The sequence below is a fragment of the Protomyctophum bolini genome (genome assembly GCF_963924005.1).
Source record: "Protomyctophum bolini genome assembly, chromosome: 13".
Classification (NCBI taxonomy): Eukaryota; Metazoa; Chordata; class Actinopteri; order Myctophiformes; family Myctophidae; genus Protomyctophum; species Protomyctophum bolini.
Window position 1 is genome coordinate 16353763 of NC_137874.1, and position 19279 is coordinate 16373041.

Below are 19279 nucleotides of genomic sequence, written 5' to 3' on the forward strand. Positions count from 1 at the left end.
ATAAATTGTTCTGTAAAAGTCCATAGACTTCAATGGCTGCATGCCACATGACATCACCGGGGCCACACGCTGTGGCACCCGTGCACTTACTGTACATCATAGTAAATGTATTTTGCCATTGACACGTGTGTCACTGCCACAGCAGTAAAATGATTCAATAATTTAGGTTCATACAAACCATTGTATGAAGGGACATCAGCGATTTAGCATCTTAACCCAGTTACAGATGAGAGATCTTTATTAAACAAGGCCACTGTGGTAGAAACTGTCACTTCAAATAGTCACATGCAATATGTAGCCTAATATGGCAGGGAATAATAATTCTTCAGCTCAGAAGGACATGTGGTACTCAACTGATGTCATGCTGAAATTGAAACCTACTGTATTACAAACCATGAAACGTGTTACATTGGATTGCAATGAAGTCAGAGCTTTTAAAACTATCACACACATTAAGTCATACAAAATTGTAAAGCCTAGGGAAAACTGCATGACTTTTTAATATAAAACTATAGCCTACTTATTCCTCAGTTTAAAAAAAAAAGTCCATGAGGCCTACCAGGTCTAACATACAGACCCAGCAAAGAAATAAATGAATACATTCGAAGTTTGTTGTTTTTTTAGTCTGACTAAAATTCAAGTTATTCAAGCTTTCAATTAGTTGGTTGAGACACCACCACAACACATTATCAAATCAAATGTTGCTACACATTTTTGAAGGTAGGGCAACAGATGTTTGATATATTAAATGAGAATCTTTGAAAATGTGACACTACAGCTAGCAGAATGGAATCGCAGTGATGACATCCCCAGTGGAGGAAGCTGCACACATTATTGTAGCTTAATATTAGCATGAATACAAATGGTAAATATATAGCATTCAAATCCAGATATATTGCAATGCTGTGGAAGTCTTTATAGTATTGTAAAAGGTTAAATGAAATGTATATTAATTATATCCATTTGTTCAGGGAATTAAGTTTTACCAGTGTTATATGACTTCTTCCACTCCTGACATCACACAACATCACTCAACTGGGGGTGCTGCAGATTGAACTGTTCACACCCCTTTAAGTAACACGTAAATCATATTTATTTATTAGAATTCCATATTAGAACTTAAGTAAGTTTATTTCTTTGCACATTTGAATATCCAGAATTTAAAATTATCTGTTGCCCTGCCTTTAAAGTTAGATTTGCCTAATATTTACTGGTACGTTTATCAAACATAAAAAAACAGTATATAATATACAAACATGCAGACAAAGCAATACAATAATATAGACTGTAGAAATACTAAACAAAAAGAATGTGTTGTAAGATTCTTTAAATAATGTTTCATTATGTGGCATATTTACACTGACTGAATGATCAATAAAATATACACATTTGCATGATAAAATTCTCTATTTGGTAGGACAGCAGCCCATGTAAAATATTCAGCATATTGTGTGTTTCAAGCTGATGCTCATGTGTACTCATAGAGGCTAGTGGCTACTATAGTATTTCCTTAAGAAAACACTTTTCTCCCCAAATGACTTCTCACAGCCATGAGTTCCTCTGCCTTTACAGCCACCTCTCACAGGAACTGTCATTATTCTCTTCTCCAATAAGAGAAGAGAGAAGACATCACATTGCACAGAGAACAGACACAGTGAAAGTCGCCTGAAGGATGTTAAATAGCAGGTGGTAGTGCTGCTCTGAGGTAAATACTGGCTTAAGTCTTATTGCAGCTAATGTAGAACAACAGCAGATTTCATATCTGCAGAGCAGGTGTCACAGAAACACTGAGGATCCGGTTCCAGTTGTATCTCAAATGTAGTAAATACAGCTGTTATGTCTGCACCCCGGGGACACATTTGTGGAAAAAGGCCACCAGTCTTTAAGCCATAAATCACTAATGACTCATTTATATAGCTGTTTCCCGTGCTGACAATGGCAGAACTACAAGCTCAGAACATGCTGCGATTGTATATCTGCCATTTTCGGTGCTGGACACTGTCATACGATGGTCAACTCTCACAATGTCACGGTTGTTCCAGTCTCCTCATGTCGTTGACCCTGTCCTGCCTTGGTTCCTAGGTGTCAAAGGGTGTGGTATTGCGTGTTCCGTGGTAATGGGCTCTGTACTGGGCCTCCATATCCTCAACCCAGGCCATGTTCCAGTCCCACGCTGGCATGGGGTCCAGTTCCCCGACTGACTCACCTTCTCCACGGAATGGAGGATACAGGGCACTGAGGGGCGATGCCGGTGGAGAAAAGTCTACAACAGAGGGAAAATTTAATTAAATTAATTCAACTGATATAACTGCACATTTAACCCTGTATACATAATTAACAGGTGTCCCTCATAACTTTATACTTCCCCTCCTTTTCTTCCCAAATAGCCTTCCTACAGTATACTGTAGCTATATCTACAAGCTCACTTCCCGTGGCTGACCAGCTCGGTGGCCTTGTGGTTTGCGTGTCCACCTTGAGATTGGGAGGTCAGGGTTCAATTTCCTGTACGGGTCATACCAAAGGCTATAAAATGGGACACAATGCCTCGATCCTTGCTTGGTAATCAAAGCATGATCTGGTTTCTCACGCTTTCTTGCACTGACCAACGGACACTTTTTTTAGTTTGTCTTGTTTTTCCTATGATGATGAGACACAGTAATACACTTTATTATGACGCACTGATGCACACAGCCATCATGACAACACCAGCTCGATTGGAAGTGACTGTTCAATTTGTTTCATGTTTCATATATTGTACAAATTACAATTTTAAGTAATTTAACAGAATGATTGAAAGAGTTTTAAATATGTTTGTTGACACTGAAATTGAATTACGGTATTTGTTGGTCAGCTCACCTCATCAGTGCTGGCCCTCCTCTCTAGATAGGAGGGTGCCAAGTATTGTAGATGAGGAGGGGTGTTTTAACGTTATATTTTAATTAATAATCTGTAAAAGAATTGGGCCTCTGAAATATAGTTGAGTGTTTGTAAATCATTTAAAGTAATAGTAATGGTGAAAGTTTACTCATGGGCCTTAGTTAGACAGGGGTGAGTTAATTGCGTTATGCATTACTGATTACTGGGATGGTTTGCCCCACCTGTTTAAAAGGCAGGCATGCTAAAGGTGATGGAAGTTCAGTTTGGCTTGGGACTTGCAGGTGACAACACCAGGTAAGCCCGGAAATGAAATGAAATGAAAGGAAAGGAAATGAAATGGCATAGCCTGCTCATTTTCTTTAAGTTGTGGTTTGTTGTTTTTCCTGAGTTTAGCCATCAAGTGTTTTGTTAACTATTTTTGGAATGTTTTTGGCCAGTATTTACTTTTATATTATTTCACCGTACTAGGTCGCTGATTACTATGAAAATCTGTCAGTCTGTCGATCCGTCAGTCACGCCTCGTGACACGTCATGCCACCATATATGGCTGTCAGTCCGTCTGATGTATTTTTGTAATAATTGAAACCAAAAGTGTAAGAACCAAAAACTGAAAACCCAGTGTTTGGGAACGAGTGGTGTAAGACTGGTTCACACATTTTTTGGGTTGGGGACCCCCGGAAATGCTTTGGCCATGTTTCGGGACCCCTGCACCGCCCGCCCCATAATACATAATTTTCAAACAAACAAAAACAAGTCTTTACCTGAGAGGGAGGCTCCACTCATGGACTCTGCCGCCACAGCCAGGACGCGGGCGAAATTGGCATCGTTCATGTAGGAGCCGTCGGCCGAGCTAATGAGGCTGGTGCGTGCGCTGGCCATGTCGCCCTCCATGACTGAACCCCAGCTGTTCCACAGCGAGCCCTCCCATTCGCTGTAGCAGGAAGAAGGCGTGCTCTGGATGCGGGCCCGGCGCGACACGGGCGGAGCGGCCTCCTGTTCGTCGGCGCCGGCAGTGTCATCCTCCAGCTGATCTGAGGGGTGGGGACCGCAGATGTATCCCATAGTGGGGGAGAAGGGACACGACGTGGAGGGAGGCTGCTGTTTCAGGGCACTGAGGGGACAGAGTGTGACAGGATGGACAACGTGTGCTTGTTTACATGAGCTATATTGCAGTGGTTCCCAGACAGTTTGTCATACATACTGTACTTGTGCCGTGAGATTTTGTGACAATCGCACATTATTTCTGCATGTTTAGTTTTTAGTTTTTTATGTTTTACTAAATCGTACGGAAATGATATGAACTCCCCATTGCAATTCGAACATCAGGGCAGATTCACAGTGAGTCAGTTTGATTCATACTGTTCCCGGATATGATTGCCTGGTCACCACTGGCCATGATTCACATTAGCCTTGATTCTTCCGCACCCGAGTACACTTCATTCAACTGTATTCAATGCTTTGACATTGCATCGATCCGTATCTGAGTACACTACAATCGTTCCGAGACTACCTCCATGTGGCCCCGGAATGGTTGGGCGATCCGCTCCGGGGAACAGTACGCACTACGCAGCATTCACTCTACCACAACATCTGCCAAGTGGTCCCGAGTGCGCACCCGGGACCATAGTGTGAATCTGCCCTCAGCCCCAATCTTCCGCTGTAATTTGATGCATTACCTTCGATACCTTGTGTTGTCCTTGCTTACTGTAGGTCGCTCTGTATTATTAAGAGCGTCTGCTAAATGCCTGAATTGTAAATTGTAGGCCTATATAAAATCCTAAAAAAGGGAACAATTATGAATGTAACCACTTTCAACCTGACATCTCTATTTTGGGCATGAATGAATGAATGAATGAATACAGCCTTGAGATTTAGACTGTCCCATTAATGTGCTTTGGGCAGGAAAGGTTTGAAAACCAATCGGTTAGTAAGAAAATCTCAGATTCCAGTCTAGCCTCTGTGTTGACCTTACCCACGCCTCTCATTCTTGGGGCTGAGCTCGAGGTACTGGGAAACTTCCTGTGATGTCATCGATGCCCCTTGCTCCCGGTCCAATGACATGCGGTAAGAGGCGGTGGAGAAGTGGCTGTAGGAGGGACAACCGATGGTGCTGGGGGTGTCAGGGGGGCTACGGTGGCCTGATGCAGGACACGCCGAGCGAACAGACCCCACGTCCACTGTTAGCTTGGTAGACCGGCTGGAGCTGAGTGGGATGCAGGAGATTTGGAGAACATTATGACTTTATCTCAATTATTCAAAATAGTATGTGGTTCTTCACCAGAAGAAGTGTCAATGACTCTTGTCTCAGTTGTCTGTGACCTATAGTGAAGATGAATACATTGAATAAGCTAAATTAACTACAACCAGAATAAGAATATACTCAAAATACCATTAGAACGAGAAATGTACTCGTATCCAGCAACAGGACAATCAAGTGGCCGCACACACACTGGTAGCCCAAGTGCCAATATTCTATTCTGGACAAAGCTGAATGAAAACGGCCTGGGCCATGGCTCAGTGGTCCAGGCACCTTGGCTGGTAATCCAGTCTGGCAGTGTGCCGCTGGCTCAACTCCCGATCCCGACGGCCTTCACTGCATGTCTTCCCCCCATCTCTCTCCCCATTTCCTGTCAGCCTACTGTCTGTCCCTCCATAAAATATAGGCGAAAGCCACAAAAGAAGATGAATGAAACCAACGTTTCGGCAGGTAACAGCCTTCTTTGGGGAATGAATGTAGTTTTTTATGACATATATTATCCAACAGGATTTACCAGCTAGCCAACCCATCGTCAAAAAATAAAGGAAAAACGGTGCCCTCTTTTCCTTTGAAAAGTCAACAGTCTGTCTCGAGAGACTACCAGCTACCTAACCTTCGCCTTCTAGTTGTACAAGTCAAGGCTGCCTCGATCGTGTGTTCCTGTTTTTTTATCTGATTCTGTATTTTTTTGGATCTGAGGGAGCCGGGTCCACTTTCCTGTTAGTGTTATCTCTTTTCCTCACATACTACAACCTTTGCCTCCCCGCACAAGCAGAGCTAGCAGTTCATCTCCCGAGTCCCGACCTGGACGGGAATGTACAAGCTATGTGGGAAAGCCTCCTGCGTGAATCCTTGGCCTTGAGACTCGACCTCGGAACGTGTTTTGATTTTATTGAATGAAGCAAAATGAGCATTTTGATGTTCCCTTCTTGAAGGAAACAGGTGGCTCAATTTCATATAGACTGTGCCAGATGGATCAGTCAACAGCATTCTGATGTTTTAAAGGTGCAAGGTAAACTAGCCTGGCTTTTGCCAGACACAGAACGTGAATCCACATTATGTGTCTGGCAAAAGCCAGGATACAGGACAACGTGAACAATGGACAGTTAAGACGGAAAAAGGAGTTGTGTGAGTGTGCACTGTGTGTGCGGCTGTGCGCATACTGTATAACCCAGTAAATCCACCCTCCATAATTGTGAGCTGTAGGTGTATTAATCTGCACATGTCTCACCCTTCCTCGGAGGTGAGGCTGTGCGTGTCCGTGGTGTCGTCTATGGGTATGGGCGGTGGGGTGGGCAGCATGTCGACATAGTGGAGCGAAGTGGAGTAATGGAGGATGCGGGGACTCCGGGTACTCCGGGGAGAGCCTGCCAGTTTAGCACACTCTGAGCGTCCACCTGCAGGGGCCACCACAGACACCCGGTGCACAATGTTAATACCCATATAAAATATACTATACCTAACTATACCACCGTCCATGGAGATGGTGGGTGTGTGGTCTGAATGCTAGACACTGTCCATGGAGATGGTGGGTGTGTGGTCTGAATGCTAGACACTGTCCATGGAGATGGTGGGTGTGTGGTCTGAATGCTAGACACTGTCCATGGAGATGGTGGGTGTGTGGTCTGAACACTAGACACTGTCCATGGAGATGGTGGGTGTGTGGTCTGAACACTAGACACTGTCCATGGAGATGGTGGGTGTGTGGTCTGAACGCTAGACACTGTCCATGGAGATGGTGGGTGTGTGGTCTGAACGCTAGACACTGTCCATGGAGATGGTGGGTGTGTGGTCTGAACGCTGTCACCATGTTCTTGACCTACACCCTTTTGTCTTTAGTGTTTTGTTTTGTTCCTTCTCTCTTGGCATGTTAAAATTAAGAGTTTCAGGGCAGCCTTTGGCATGTTAAAATGAAGAGTTTCAGGGCAGCTTCTGGCTGACTGATTGTCCGATTACTATTGTTTTGTAGAGCTACTGGCACCAGCTTTTTGTAACAGTCACTTTTGATATAGGCTAGATTAGAGTAGTAAGATAAGATTTCCTAAATAGTTAATAATGAAAACCAAAAAGCCAACAACTGCAACCAGTCATGCAGTGTGCACTTCCTAAAATGTTATGCTAGTTACCATCTAACATGAATTGTTTACCTCTCTCACACACAGCTTTTCCATTTATTTTGTTGTTGGATGTACAGTATAATGCTATATACTGTACATCCAACCACAAAATAATGCTATACCTTATTACCTTCTATGTCATTGGGTTATATATAAAGTAGTTTCCCCTGTAATTTCCATGGTGATTAACTTGATTAGATTCCTTGATGACCTTGATCATGAGCAACTGCTTTGGCCTAGAGCCCTAGAAACATGTCACACTTTGAGCACTTTAATTGAGCATGGAAAAATAAAAGGGAGAATATTACTTTCTTAGTCTCTGTCTTCCTTAAAATGTGCAGCAGAGGATAATGCGGGGAGAGGCACAGTGTTTAGAATAAAATAAACTGATTTATTGGATAGACTAAGTAAAGATACTGCGATTAACAGAAGGGGGTGGTAATGCAACCATTTGTATGCCATAAGACCCCACAAAGAAGAATCTTTCCACCCTAATTCTCATGTGTTTGAGACTACCACACCTGCAATCAACCCTGAATTAAAGACAAAGACAAACACTTTACCCTGGACTCTCACACGCCAACACATTCATGCACACAGTGGATCAGTACTAAGTAGGTGAGTAGAGTGCACTGACAGAACTGTAGGTGAACGGACCTGGTGGCAGATGACCGAGTCTCTGTTTGTAGGCATTAGACACGTATGTGTGGTTCCTGGTTTGCACCAAAGGCACGCTGTTGACTGCATGCAATTCTAGGGGAGAGAGAAGAGTTGTGAGTGTTATCCTAAATGGTAAATGGATTGCATTTATATAGGAATACCGTTCTAGTTTCCATTCTAGTTCTAGTATTAATGCCATTAAAGGCCTGATTTGCCTTTCTTGAAATACTCACCACACTGAGTTTCAATTCATATTCAATTAATCAGAGATTAATTGAATATGAAGGACCCCACTGGAAACAAGCCATAGGATTTCTTGGGTTTTTCCTCTTAGCAGACCTTGTATTATACTGTACTTTCCTGTGCTTTTTCTGCAAACTGTTAAAGTATAAAATCACTCAAAAACAGGGTTAAATACTATCTTATGTGTTCACATTTAATGAACATGTAACGCAATGCTTCAAGTCAGCCTTTTAGAGTTTCTCTCATCACTAAGCTACCGGCCATTTACTTAAGAGTTGCTAAAGCAGTAACAAAACTAACAGCAACTCGTAGATATGGAGAGAGAAAAGACATTAGTGCACCCCTTGGCATAGGCTTCCATCTGTAGTTATTCACCTTGCTTGTTTTGGTTCTTCTCCCACGATTCTCTTAGTATGCCCATCTTGGGCTGGGAGCGAAGAGCCTGTTTCCAGGGCAGTGCCTCGTGGCAGCCAGAGGCAGGGGTTTGGGAAACGGGTTGGGAAGATATGCGGATGGTTTCAGTGCCATGCTGTTGCTGGGGAACCACGTTGTGGGGCATCTTTGGGCGCCGGCCAGGGCTGTTAAAGGTCTTGAGACCGTTCGCTGTCAGGTCCACGTAGAAGGTACCGTAGACGCCACAGCTGTCAGGCACGATGGGGACAGTTGAGTCAGCACAGCTGGGGTCCTTCTTGGCTGTGACAGGCAGACCTGTGAGATGGAAAGAAGGGGTGTGGTTGTGTGTGTGTGTGTGTGTGTGTGTGTGTGTACATAATTATATATAGATATACACATACACAATCATACAGTTATACATTTTAAACGACACTCACTGGCACTTCTGGTGCTTGGACTTTGCTGAGTTTGGACCCACAGGCCCTGGTACTTCTCATTGGAATAGGCTGGTCTCCATGCTCCAGACATCCATGGGGAGTCTGGTGCTGCCATCCTGTGGGGAATAGCAGGCTATGTTGCTTGAAGTCAAATATAAAGATGTGTGGTCACAGCATCCTGTGACACTTTAAACTGAAGGATGTCTTCATTGTAAAGCCTGAAACATACTCCACACAATACTGTACTCAACGGTCTAGGTAATAAACCAACATAGGCTTATATTCCTATAACCTGCTATTATTCTGAAAGCGTAGAAGAGGACACAAATCCAATGACAGCTTCATTCTGTAGTTGCCTGCCAGTATAGAAAACATCAATACTCGTGCCACATTATGATTTTCTGGTGAAACAATCCAGAATGCAACATGTGAAATCAGTCTTGTGTAGCTTGTCAATCCACATTGACGTTCTTGTGTGGAGTATGTTTCAGGCTTAACAATGCAATTTGAATGACATTGTTCTCACCTGGTCCACCAAGCTAAAGGAGGAAATGTTTCAGGTATCACAGATAATTGATAAATCAAACAAACCAGGAGTGAGGGCAATCTAAGATTCGGCTGTAACTACAGTTGCATTACATTGTGTTCATAGGAGGGGGAAAAAGGAAAAAATCAATTAGTGAGTTATATTTCTGGTCCTTTAGCTTTTTGTTGAATGACTATACAACAATGATGTAGTAATGCATCAAAGTACGGTGCTTTAAAGGTCACACAAAAAGAGATACATTTTAGTCTCGTTGCCATCTTTCCAGTGCTCTGGTAGATGTATACAAAAATAATATTGGTATATAAAGGCTTTTAAGACTAAAACTACTCTGAAGTTGAACTCCCAAATGGAAAATAAAGAGACATTTTGTTTACATTAAATCATTTTGGCAGTGACATTTGAATTTAATTTGAAAAACATGAGGCCAGTTTAACCAATGTCTTTCTTATTGCTGTACCACTCCCTGTGCTGTGCTTGTTTACCTGTGTTTTATGATGAGGTCGTCACTGGCCAGTTTGTGTAAACCTGAGAAGACAAGCACAGAGATAATGTAAATTTAACTCTAGGTTGTACTTAATGTATATTTTAAGTAATGTATATTTTGTGTATACATACACAAAATGAACACTTTTCAGTGCAGAGTTAAAGGTAAGCTGCCTCCTCCGTTTGTACCTTTAGGTTTCCTCCTGCTGCCTGTTCCCAGGTGCCTTGGCCTCCCGTGCCGTCGGAAGAAGCAGACAGCTGCGGCCATCAGGACGCAACACATGGGGGCGGCAACACTGCCAATGAACACTGGATCTCTGAGCAAGGCCAGGACCGGGGACTCTCCACCACGGCTGTCTGACTGAGCGGAGCCACCTTTCACAGGATCTGAGAGCCAAGGAGGTAGGTGTTATATATGAAGAAATGTATAACTATCGCATATCTACAGTTGCTTGATGTGGTCTCCGTGCTTTTCTGTTGAGATATTTAAAGAGCACAGGTCCAACACAGCCGGCTGGGTTTAAATATTTTATGATGAATTGGCTACTATTTTATAATCCTAACCTATGATGAAGCCACGGGGTTCACTCTTTGCCCCTGTCCCTGCTCCGTTGGCAGCCGCCACAGTGACCCAGTACTGTTTTCCTGGGGTCAGGGCGACAATGTCCAGACTGTGTCGGCCACTATCCACTGTCCAGTTGTGGTACTGCTGCTGACCCACTGACTCCATGCACCACACCTGGACAGGCAGACAGACAGACCGGCAAACATATATGTTAATCAAATTGAATTCAAGGAGGAAGGATTATATGTATGCTCGCGTCAACAAATACAAACTCGACTAAAATGTTAGGGAGGGACTAGTGGAGAAGAGATCAAGTTTATGTTTGGTCGCACTTGGTCGTTCTGAAACAAGCAGATGTACAAGCTATGCATTGTGAACTTGTAGATCGGCTATTTTCAACATACAACCAAGTCTAAAATCAGGCATTATGAAGCCATCAAGGCCCACCAACATAGATTTTTGTCAGGAAGAAAACAACTGTAAATGTAGTCTATTCAAATCTTATGATATTTAGTCAAACTAAATATCTAAAACACAAACATTTCAGATGACTAAAGTGACTAAAACTAGACTGACTCGTTGTGGAAAGAACATTTGTGTACTGTCGGTGTGGCTCTGTACCTGGTAACCCTGTATGATACCGTTGTGAGCGTCATGAGGTGGAGGCTCCCAGCTCAGATGGACTGTGTTATTTTGCTCAGGGTTTATCGTTATAGAGACCTCCCGCGGTGATGCACTGGGCACTATGGGAACATGGCAAGGGTCACACAACACATACAGTATCATCTTGGGATGCAAAGTGTGAAGCAATACGGATGTTTGCAGTGGTGGAAAGTGCATTTAATTAAGTACAATTTTAAGGTATTTGTAGTTTACTTGAGTATTTCCAATTTCCAATACTTTTACTTCTACTCCACTACATCTAAGAGGCAAATATTGTACTTTTACTCCAATACAATTATTTGATAACTTTAGTTTCTTGTTACTTTGTATATTTTGATTATGATTACAAAACTTACAGTGAACCACTTCAGCTATATATACATTTTGGCCATTTACAATGCTTCGTGATGCATTTTTTAAATCAACACCCATGTGAAGTGACTGAGGGGCGCTCTTATCATCATACGTCATCATACTTAGTCTCATTCCGACCAATCACAATTTCTGTCTTTATCCTCTAATCTCATTCTGGCCAATCAGAATTTGCGTCCTCACCACACTCAAACCTGATCATTCATTGTCAATGGCATTTTTTTCACCCAGTGTCAATTATCTAATATAATACTGGGCACTACACCTCTGCTAACCTGGGGGGGGGGGGGGGGGGGGGGCAGCGGACTGACCTCATGCGTCTATGCATGAGGAGTCCAAGCTGCTTCTTTTCACCTTACAGAGGGGGATTTCCCCGGCCGGACGTACGTCTGACCAGTTCCTTTCCCCTCCATCAGGCGCCCCGGTTGGCCAGGGGGAGGCAGTTTTAGAGACCAGGATCAATGGTTACTTTCTACTTTTGGTACATTTTGAAAACAAAACCTTTGTACTTTTACTACAAAATTAGCCGATCTACTAAATGTATTTTCTACATTGCAGTATTAATACTTTTTCTTAAGTAAAAAGATCACACCCGTGTGAAGTGAGGGGCCAACACTGAAACATTTCTCACCTGTCTCAGGCACTCTCAGGTGTCTCGTGTTGCTCTCCCTGCCGTACAGGCTGCTGCCGTAGGGACGGACTTTGAACTCATACTTGTAGCCTCTCTTCAAGGGGCCAACCTGGGCCTGATAATAAGGCAGCGTCACTCTCTTTGCTGCCCAGTCAGAGCTGGCAGGCAGCAGAGAGCGGTAGAGGACCTCAAAGCCATCGAGGTAGTGGGGCTCGGCCGGGAGGGACTGCAGCTGTGTAGCGAGAAAGAGCACATGATTACTGTCAGAATAATTGCACGACGGCTGTGATAAGCACGCACTTTGTGCAAAAGCTGCTTTTACATTTATTTTGTCAAATTTAGAAATTAACAAAATACTCTGACAAGTTACAAAGACGGGAGGAATTAACATCTTTGTGCGATCACGTAGAAGCCAAACTATACTAAAGATGCACAGTAAGCACTGTCCCACATTACCTTCCACTGTACTTGGGACATGTTCGATGCAGGGGCCATGATGGTGACATTTTCCAGTTCCACCCGCAGGGCAGACAGCTCTCTGTGAAGATCTTTCAGTTTGGTGTTGGCTGCCTCTGATAACACAATACACTTAGTTTTAGAAACGGCAAATAACCTAATTGAACATCATAAATTGTCACCCTGGCCGATTGTATTTTCTATTCTTACATTTTCAAATTTGGGGGTAAACCTTTTAGTTTTGTGAAGTGGATGCTTCACTCCAAGCTTTCCATATTTTGTAAGGCCCTATTTATTGCGTAAATAGTATTATAGTTTTGAATGAATGAGGAGCCAGAACAGGTGGCCAACATTACTATATTATTTAAACGGCTCACATCACACACTATTCAGGGTCATTTTGTCCACCAATGTGCATCCTGGGCAGTGTTATGGTTGTATCTGACTCTGGCAAGTGGCAACCTTAGCTTAACTTCCAGTGACTGCATCCAAGTCATTAACAGCAGTGCTTACCTTCAACCAGTAGCTGTGCACTGGCAGTGACTACACCCACGTCATTAACAGCAGTGCATGTGTACATCCCAGCATCTTGGGCTGTCACATAGTGGATTTGGAGACTCTGGTCTGGGTTCACCAGATACCTGCACAAATAGATAAATGAACCAATGATAAAAGAAATAATGACGCCAGAACATTTTCACCATCCCCGCTAAGATATACTAAAGTTACAATCTGGGTCCAATGCAATATAACTAACACATCTGCAGTGGTTGGAGGTGGTCTCCCTACTATTCCATTGAGAAATGTAGACCCTTTTGTTGACAAAGTCAATAAAGTTATTGGAAGCAGATTTGACCGTTCTTTTTGATTGGACGCTAGATGTGTCGCCATCTTTATTGTAGTTCAGACATTGTTGCGATAGAACTGAGTGGCATTTCTAGCACTCTGCTCGTATGCTCTTCTTACCACTAATGCTTCTACCAGTCCTTGTTACATGAATAAAAAGTAAGCACATGTAGTATTTCACTACTGGATATAGTTGAGTTTGAAGTTGAACTGAACTGAACTCTCATGGCAGATGGCCGCTCCCACTACCTTGTTCTACTTGGGGTTTTTCCTTGCCACTGTAACCAAATACTTGCTGGGGGAGGAGTGCTGGGGGTTAGCAGTGCACTATATACATTTATAAAATTGAATTTGGTTATGGTTTGTAGTACCTGCCATTGGGCAATGGTCCCTGCGCTCTGCTCCAAACCACAGCAGGTGGCGGGTCCCCTTTGGCTTGGCAGTGGAATTGGGCCGACTCCCCAGTCCGCACTGACATGTTCATTGGTTTCAGCATCAATACAGGCTTGGCTAGAGAAGGAGGTTGCAAGAATTTAGTTCTGTACTGGTGGGTCGGTATTAATTGTTGCTATACCACTTTATGCTTGTCGAATGTTTGTAGTATTATTGACATGTTGAAGGTATACTGGCTTTGCGATTGCTTATTATGACCATTGTTTAGGACGGTAAGCCTGACACAAAAGGATTTATTGTAGGTTCTCAACCTGTGGATCACCCACATGATGATTGTAACAGTGACAAGGACCTTAGACCTTTTTAATACCTCTAAAAAAGAATAAAAGAGAGGATATGACATCAAAAGTAATTAACAAACTATACAAATAGTCAAACATTGGCCATATTGTCAAATAATGTAAGAGACAAAAGAAAATAGCTGATATACAACACCTCACAACGTGAGCTTCTAGATCTGCCCCCTCCTCCCCTCCCCAGTACAAAACAGCGGAGAACATACTGTAGATGGATCTGTACATGGATAAAACAAAAACACACAGTGCTCTCATCCTCACCCAGCACAGACAACCGAGCAGCCCTGCTCTCTCTCACTCCTCCAGTATTGGTAGCCACACAGACATATTCCCCTGAGTTGTTTCTCTCTGCAGGGGCTATGATCAGCTTTCCACTCAGCTCCTGGAAAACAGGATGGGATATACAATGTGCTTTTTGGCAAGCACAATGTTGGGCGATTGTGCATATACTGTATTGAGCTTAAAACTCAGTGTAGAAACGGAAAAAACTAATAATTGATTAGTTTTACTGTATGTAGTATGAATGAATGAATGATAGAACGAATGAAAAGCTTTATTACGAACATGTTAAAATTCGACAAAGTCAAAGAATTTAAATAAGTGCAATTTAAAACAAATAATAATAATAATCACAAAGAAAGTACTATGACTTTTCTTTACACATCCAAAACGGAGTAGGAAGAAGTATAGTATATATACACACAGGTGACACAATAGGATATAAGTTCAGGGCAGGCCGAGGGTCTTACGGTGTAGTGGTGATCAGTGCTGTTGATGGGACGTCCATCCTTCCTCCAGGTGACATTAGGTTCAGGGTGTCCCACTGGGGGGGCACAGTTCATGACGGCTACCTCTCCCTCCGCAACCACCACATCACTGGGTTGAACCTTGAATTCGTCCCGTAGCACTTTATTGGGGTAGAAGAACGGTTGGTCACACAATTTAGTTGTAGCATTGGCAATATTGTTATTTTATTAATATTGTATTTCTTACAAAACAATGCCATATATTCTATAAACCCCACATTGGAATCTGATGTGGGGCCTCTATAGAGTGCACCTCCTAAACAAGGAGCAGCACAAATGTGGAAAGTTGAACCATATACCCTCCACCCCCAAGCTTCCTCGCTTCCTGGCAGCTGCAACCCACAACTATTCCACAGCCCTGTTTAAGCCTGGTGGAGATACTGTATACGCTCCGCAGTTTTATTAAGAACAGATTATAAAACGTTATACAATTTGTACAATGTACATTCTTTTATGACAAAAACCAAGACTTGAAATGATGATGATAGACAGTTGACCACACCAATGGTATCCTGTTCATTAGGTGCTACCACTATTCAGATAATGGACGAGGGGCAGCCGAACCTCATCAAATTGTCTCATTTTTGTATTGGGGCCCCCTTTTGTAATTGATGGATTACAAAAAAGCAGCAATTAATCAAACTTGTCCAACAAACCAACAGACCAGTCCATGTTAGCCATGCAATCAAAGGTATCTTTACCATCTGTAAATTAGATGCCAGGGGTTGAATGTAGAATGAATGTAGCATTGTTCTTCATAAATAGCCTACAATATTTCATGAAGAAGATGGAATGCACATGCCTGTCGGGCAACCTGAAAGCAAACTCAGCTTGCCTGAATATTTTATTTACAGTACTTGCCACGGGCAGTCGGGCAACCTGTTGGTGTCAAACCCTGTGCTATGTACTGCTGTTCAACACATGGAATGTAGTACAGTAGTGAACGCACATTGACTTTTATTACAAGTTTCAAAGGCTTTTTTAAAGCCTTTTATCACATTGATTGCAGATGACTCTTTAATGCGTACATAAACTATTTGATACTGCATGGCGTTCCATCTAAATCCTGGGAACAGCATTTAGCATGGGGCATTTTCTTTTTCTTTATCTTTTTTGTGTTGCAGTCTTAGGAAAGGTGTGTTTCCACGCTAGTCTTATCCATTGAAGCTGCATGGACCCAAGAAAGAGTAGCAGCATGTGCAGCACCTCAAGGGGATTCCAATAAGTAAACACTGAGGGTCAGAGGTCAACCACCAGCATTGTTTGACTCCCTCCTCTCAAACAATTGACATTGGACCTCTGACTCTTTCACCATAAATACGTGTGTGTCCCACATTGCTCTCATCTTCTCTCTGAAGTGATAGAGCTGTATCTATCCTGGGTTTTTCTTTTCTCTCCAGCTCATCTCAATCCTTAATTCCTTATATCCAATACACAATAATCCCTCAGCCAGTTGCACAAGTCTTACCTGCAATATACAATGAAGCGTTGCGACTGGTGGCTTTGCCCGCACTGTTCCTCGCCACACATGTATACACGCCTTCGTTTGACTGGCCCCTCCTTCCTCCGTCCACACTCAGGAAGAAAATGCTTCCTTCTGATAAAACGATTGCTGTCGACGGCGATTGGACGTCCATGTTCACGGATTGGCCATTGCGCAGCCATTCAATGGTGGGCTCAGGATTTCCCTCTGCCCGGCAGGACAGTGTGGCAGGATAGCCTACTTTCACCACCACATCAGAGGGATGGTGTATAATGCGCGGTGGAACATCCTCTGCATGTACCCTAGAACCTAAAGAAGGGAAGGGATATGGTATTGGTTATATAGTTTAACATGTATCTAGTACGGATGTTTGATAACGGGAGAGGTGGCTGTACAGGCGTGCATGCTTATGCTGCATAATAAGGTTAGGAATGGAGCCAAAGCAAGTGAACGTCAGTCTCCATCAAAACCAACGGCCGTTAGGCTGCATCTGGAACCATGTGGTTTTGTTTTCAAGTAAAAGGCTGTAGTTAACTCTTTATTTATGTGGGGAAGCACCACACCCAAACAGCAGCCCCCTAGAAGTAGGTAGCACCATCCATGCTTTCATTAAAGTAGGTTTTCAGAATGGCAACAAACAGTATTCAGTGCTGCTACCCCAACAAACAACGTCTATTTGCAACCAACAGTGTTGGAATGCTATTGTTTGAATAGATGACCACATTCAAGGAAACGGGGGGGACTGAGATCAACTTCCTGCACAGGACAGGAAACTTGAGCTCAGTCATCCACAACAAAAGCCAGTGGAACTCCCTCATCAACACCGTATCCGGAACAGAACAAAAGATCACATTTATACAGGAATTCCACTAAAAGTGACTTTTAGGCTGTCATTATGAGAGATTAAGGACACAACATTTACCACACTTGTTTACTTTTTTATGTGTCCTCACTCTTGGGGACAGTCTCATTAGTCAGTAACTAATAAACATGCAAAGAAAAGAATACCATTTTATGTTTTCATTTCAGAAATGTGACTGCAGCCTATACTTTAAATGAATCCCTAAAATGCTTAATTGATGCAGTCATCATCTGTGTAAACTGTAAACTGAATGTGTGGCCCAGAAGTGAAAATCAAAATAGAATAATGGTTGTGATGCTCTTTTTTCTTTCTTTTTTGAAGTCATCATTCAATGACCTCTTGGTCTGCCATTATTAGGACAGGGCTGTTGACAGCATCCTGATTTACAATCACTACACAGTCAACTGTGACATTTTTAATGTTCAGTTCAGTGAAACACTCATTAACAAACTATATATGCAACCGAGACATTGTGAGATTCACAATTTGACTAATTATCATTTTCTGGGACCTGCTTCCCCATCCCAATATCTACTTGCAAAATGAGCTGAACTATCCGAAAGTGACAGGCTGAGATTTGTGGTAGTTAATAAACAGTAAACACAATAAGACACACGGCAGGACAGGTATAGCCTTTTCAAGTAGGGCAAGTGAACAACCCAATCTAATCAAGTCGTAAGACTTTAACAGGCATGCCTCAACTATGCACTTTAACATAATTGTGTCAATGTCAAAGCAACCGAGCATAAGTTGCCCCAAGTCTTGCTCCAAATATGTTTTCAAGTAGCCTAAAAAAACCCCAACAACAACCATATGAGGAGAGGAGAGCCATGCGCTATCGAGGCTGAAAAGAGATGGACATATGTTTTGTAAAAGTAGTGATACACAAACAAATGAATACAAGTACACGTACCTTCTGGGCTTCCAATGATCCCCCATAACGCCACCATTCTAATAAAAACGCTTCTGGTCATTTTAAGTAGGCTATAATTTGTGCATAAGAACAGTTATGGTTGCAGCGTCGGTAACGCGCGGCGCATTTACGCAATAGATGATACTGTAGCCTACCATGCCAAATTCAAACGGTCTCAACTATCTGCTAATACACCAGAGAGCCACTTAATTGTAAATTCCGACCCGGCTGTAAGTGTAATGAATTCCAGGCTGTCTAAACGTACGGAACAGACGTCAGTCTAGCGCCAGCTCAGTTTGTGTGTATTTGTGATGTGACGGTTGTGACCAACAGCTGCACCTCTGAGTCTGAGGATGCTGCGCAGGTTTGGCTGCAGTCTGCAGACAGTCAATGTGTGAAGTTAGTTTGTCGTTGGACAGTCAAGCAGCTGAGCTTAATTCTGGAAGGTGGAGGATATTCTTTGGTTGAAACGAAAACTTTCTTTGATCGTATGCCTAATCATTATAGTGTTTGTTCACTGTTCAAATCAGTAGTGCTCAGTCCCAGGCTCTCCATCCCTCTCTCCAGCTGGTTTAGATTGGGTTGGGTTTATAACTTAGGCTACTAACAGAAAATAATACAAATATACATGCTCAGGTGGATTACTTATATGTTATCCTTAATGTTTTCTTCCCCCTTTTACCTCGATCCTCTAATGATTTCCTGTTTTTGGCTGGAACTTAGAAGTTTATAGAAGTGTGTGTGTGTGTGTGTGTGTGTGTGTGTGTGTGTGTGTGTGTGTGTGTAGAAGTGTATACGTCTCTAAATGTTATGATGAATTGAACATGGTGGACCCTATAGCTATTGTAAAGCTGTCGTCCACACAGTTAACAGTTTTGTATTGAGTAGTGCTTGAAATGTACTGTAGCCTAATTCTACA

The 19279-nt window shown here is 42.7% G+C and overlaps 1 protein-coding gene across 3 annotated transcripts; it reads right to left on the bottom strand.

Annotated features, from left to right (window-relative positions):
* Window positions 1-231: 231 nt before the first annotated feature.
* On the bottom strand, window positions 232-18688 carry robo4 (roundabout, axon guidance receptor, homolog 4). Of its 3 annotated transcripts, XM_080781268.1 has the most exons (19): window positions 18361-18688; window positions 16571-16894; window positions 15046-15203; window positions 14558-14678; window positions 13919-14057; window positions 13215-13342; window positions 12702-12817; window positions 12246-12477; window positions 11201-11322; window positions 10579-10753; window positions 10204-10401; window positions 10014-10056; window positions 8985-9100; window positions 8530-8862; window positions 7909-8004; window positions 6366-6531; window positions 4850-5080; window positions 3639-3988; window positions 232-2263 (listed from the first exon to the last, which is right to left on the bottom strand). In XM_080781268.1, exons 1-19 carry the CDS (start codon window positions 18419-18421, stop codon window positions 2079-2081), a joined length of 3294 nt encoding a protein of 1097 aa, XP_080637394.1. In that variant the 5' UTR covers window positions 18422-18688; the 3' UTR covers window positions 232-2078. The 3 variants fall into 3 exon arrangements, with proteins under 3 accessions (XP_080637394.1, XP_080637395.1, XP_080637396.1); XM_080781269.1 differs by lacking the exon at window positions 4850-5080; XM_080781270.1 differs by lacking the exon at window positions 232-2263 and having other exon boundaries at window positions 3978-3988; window positions 4845-5080.
* Window positions 18689-19279: the final 591 nt, after the last annotated feature.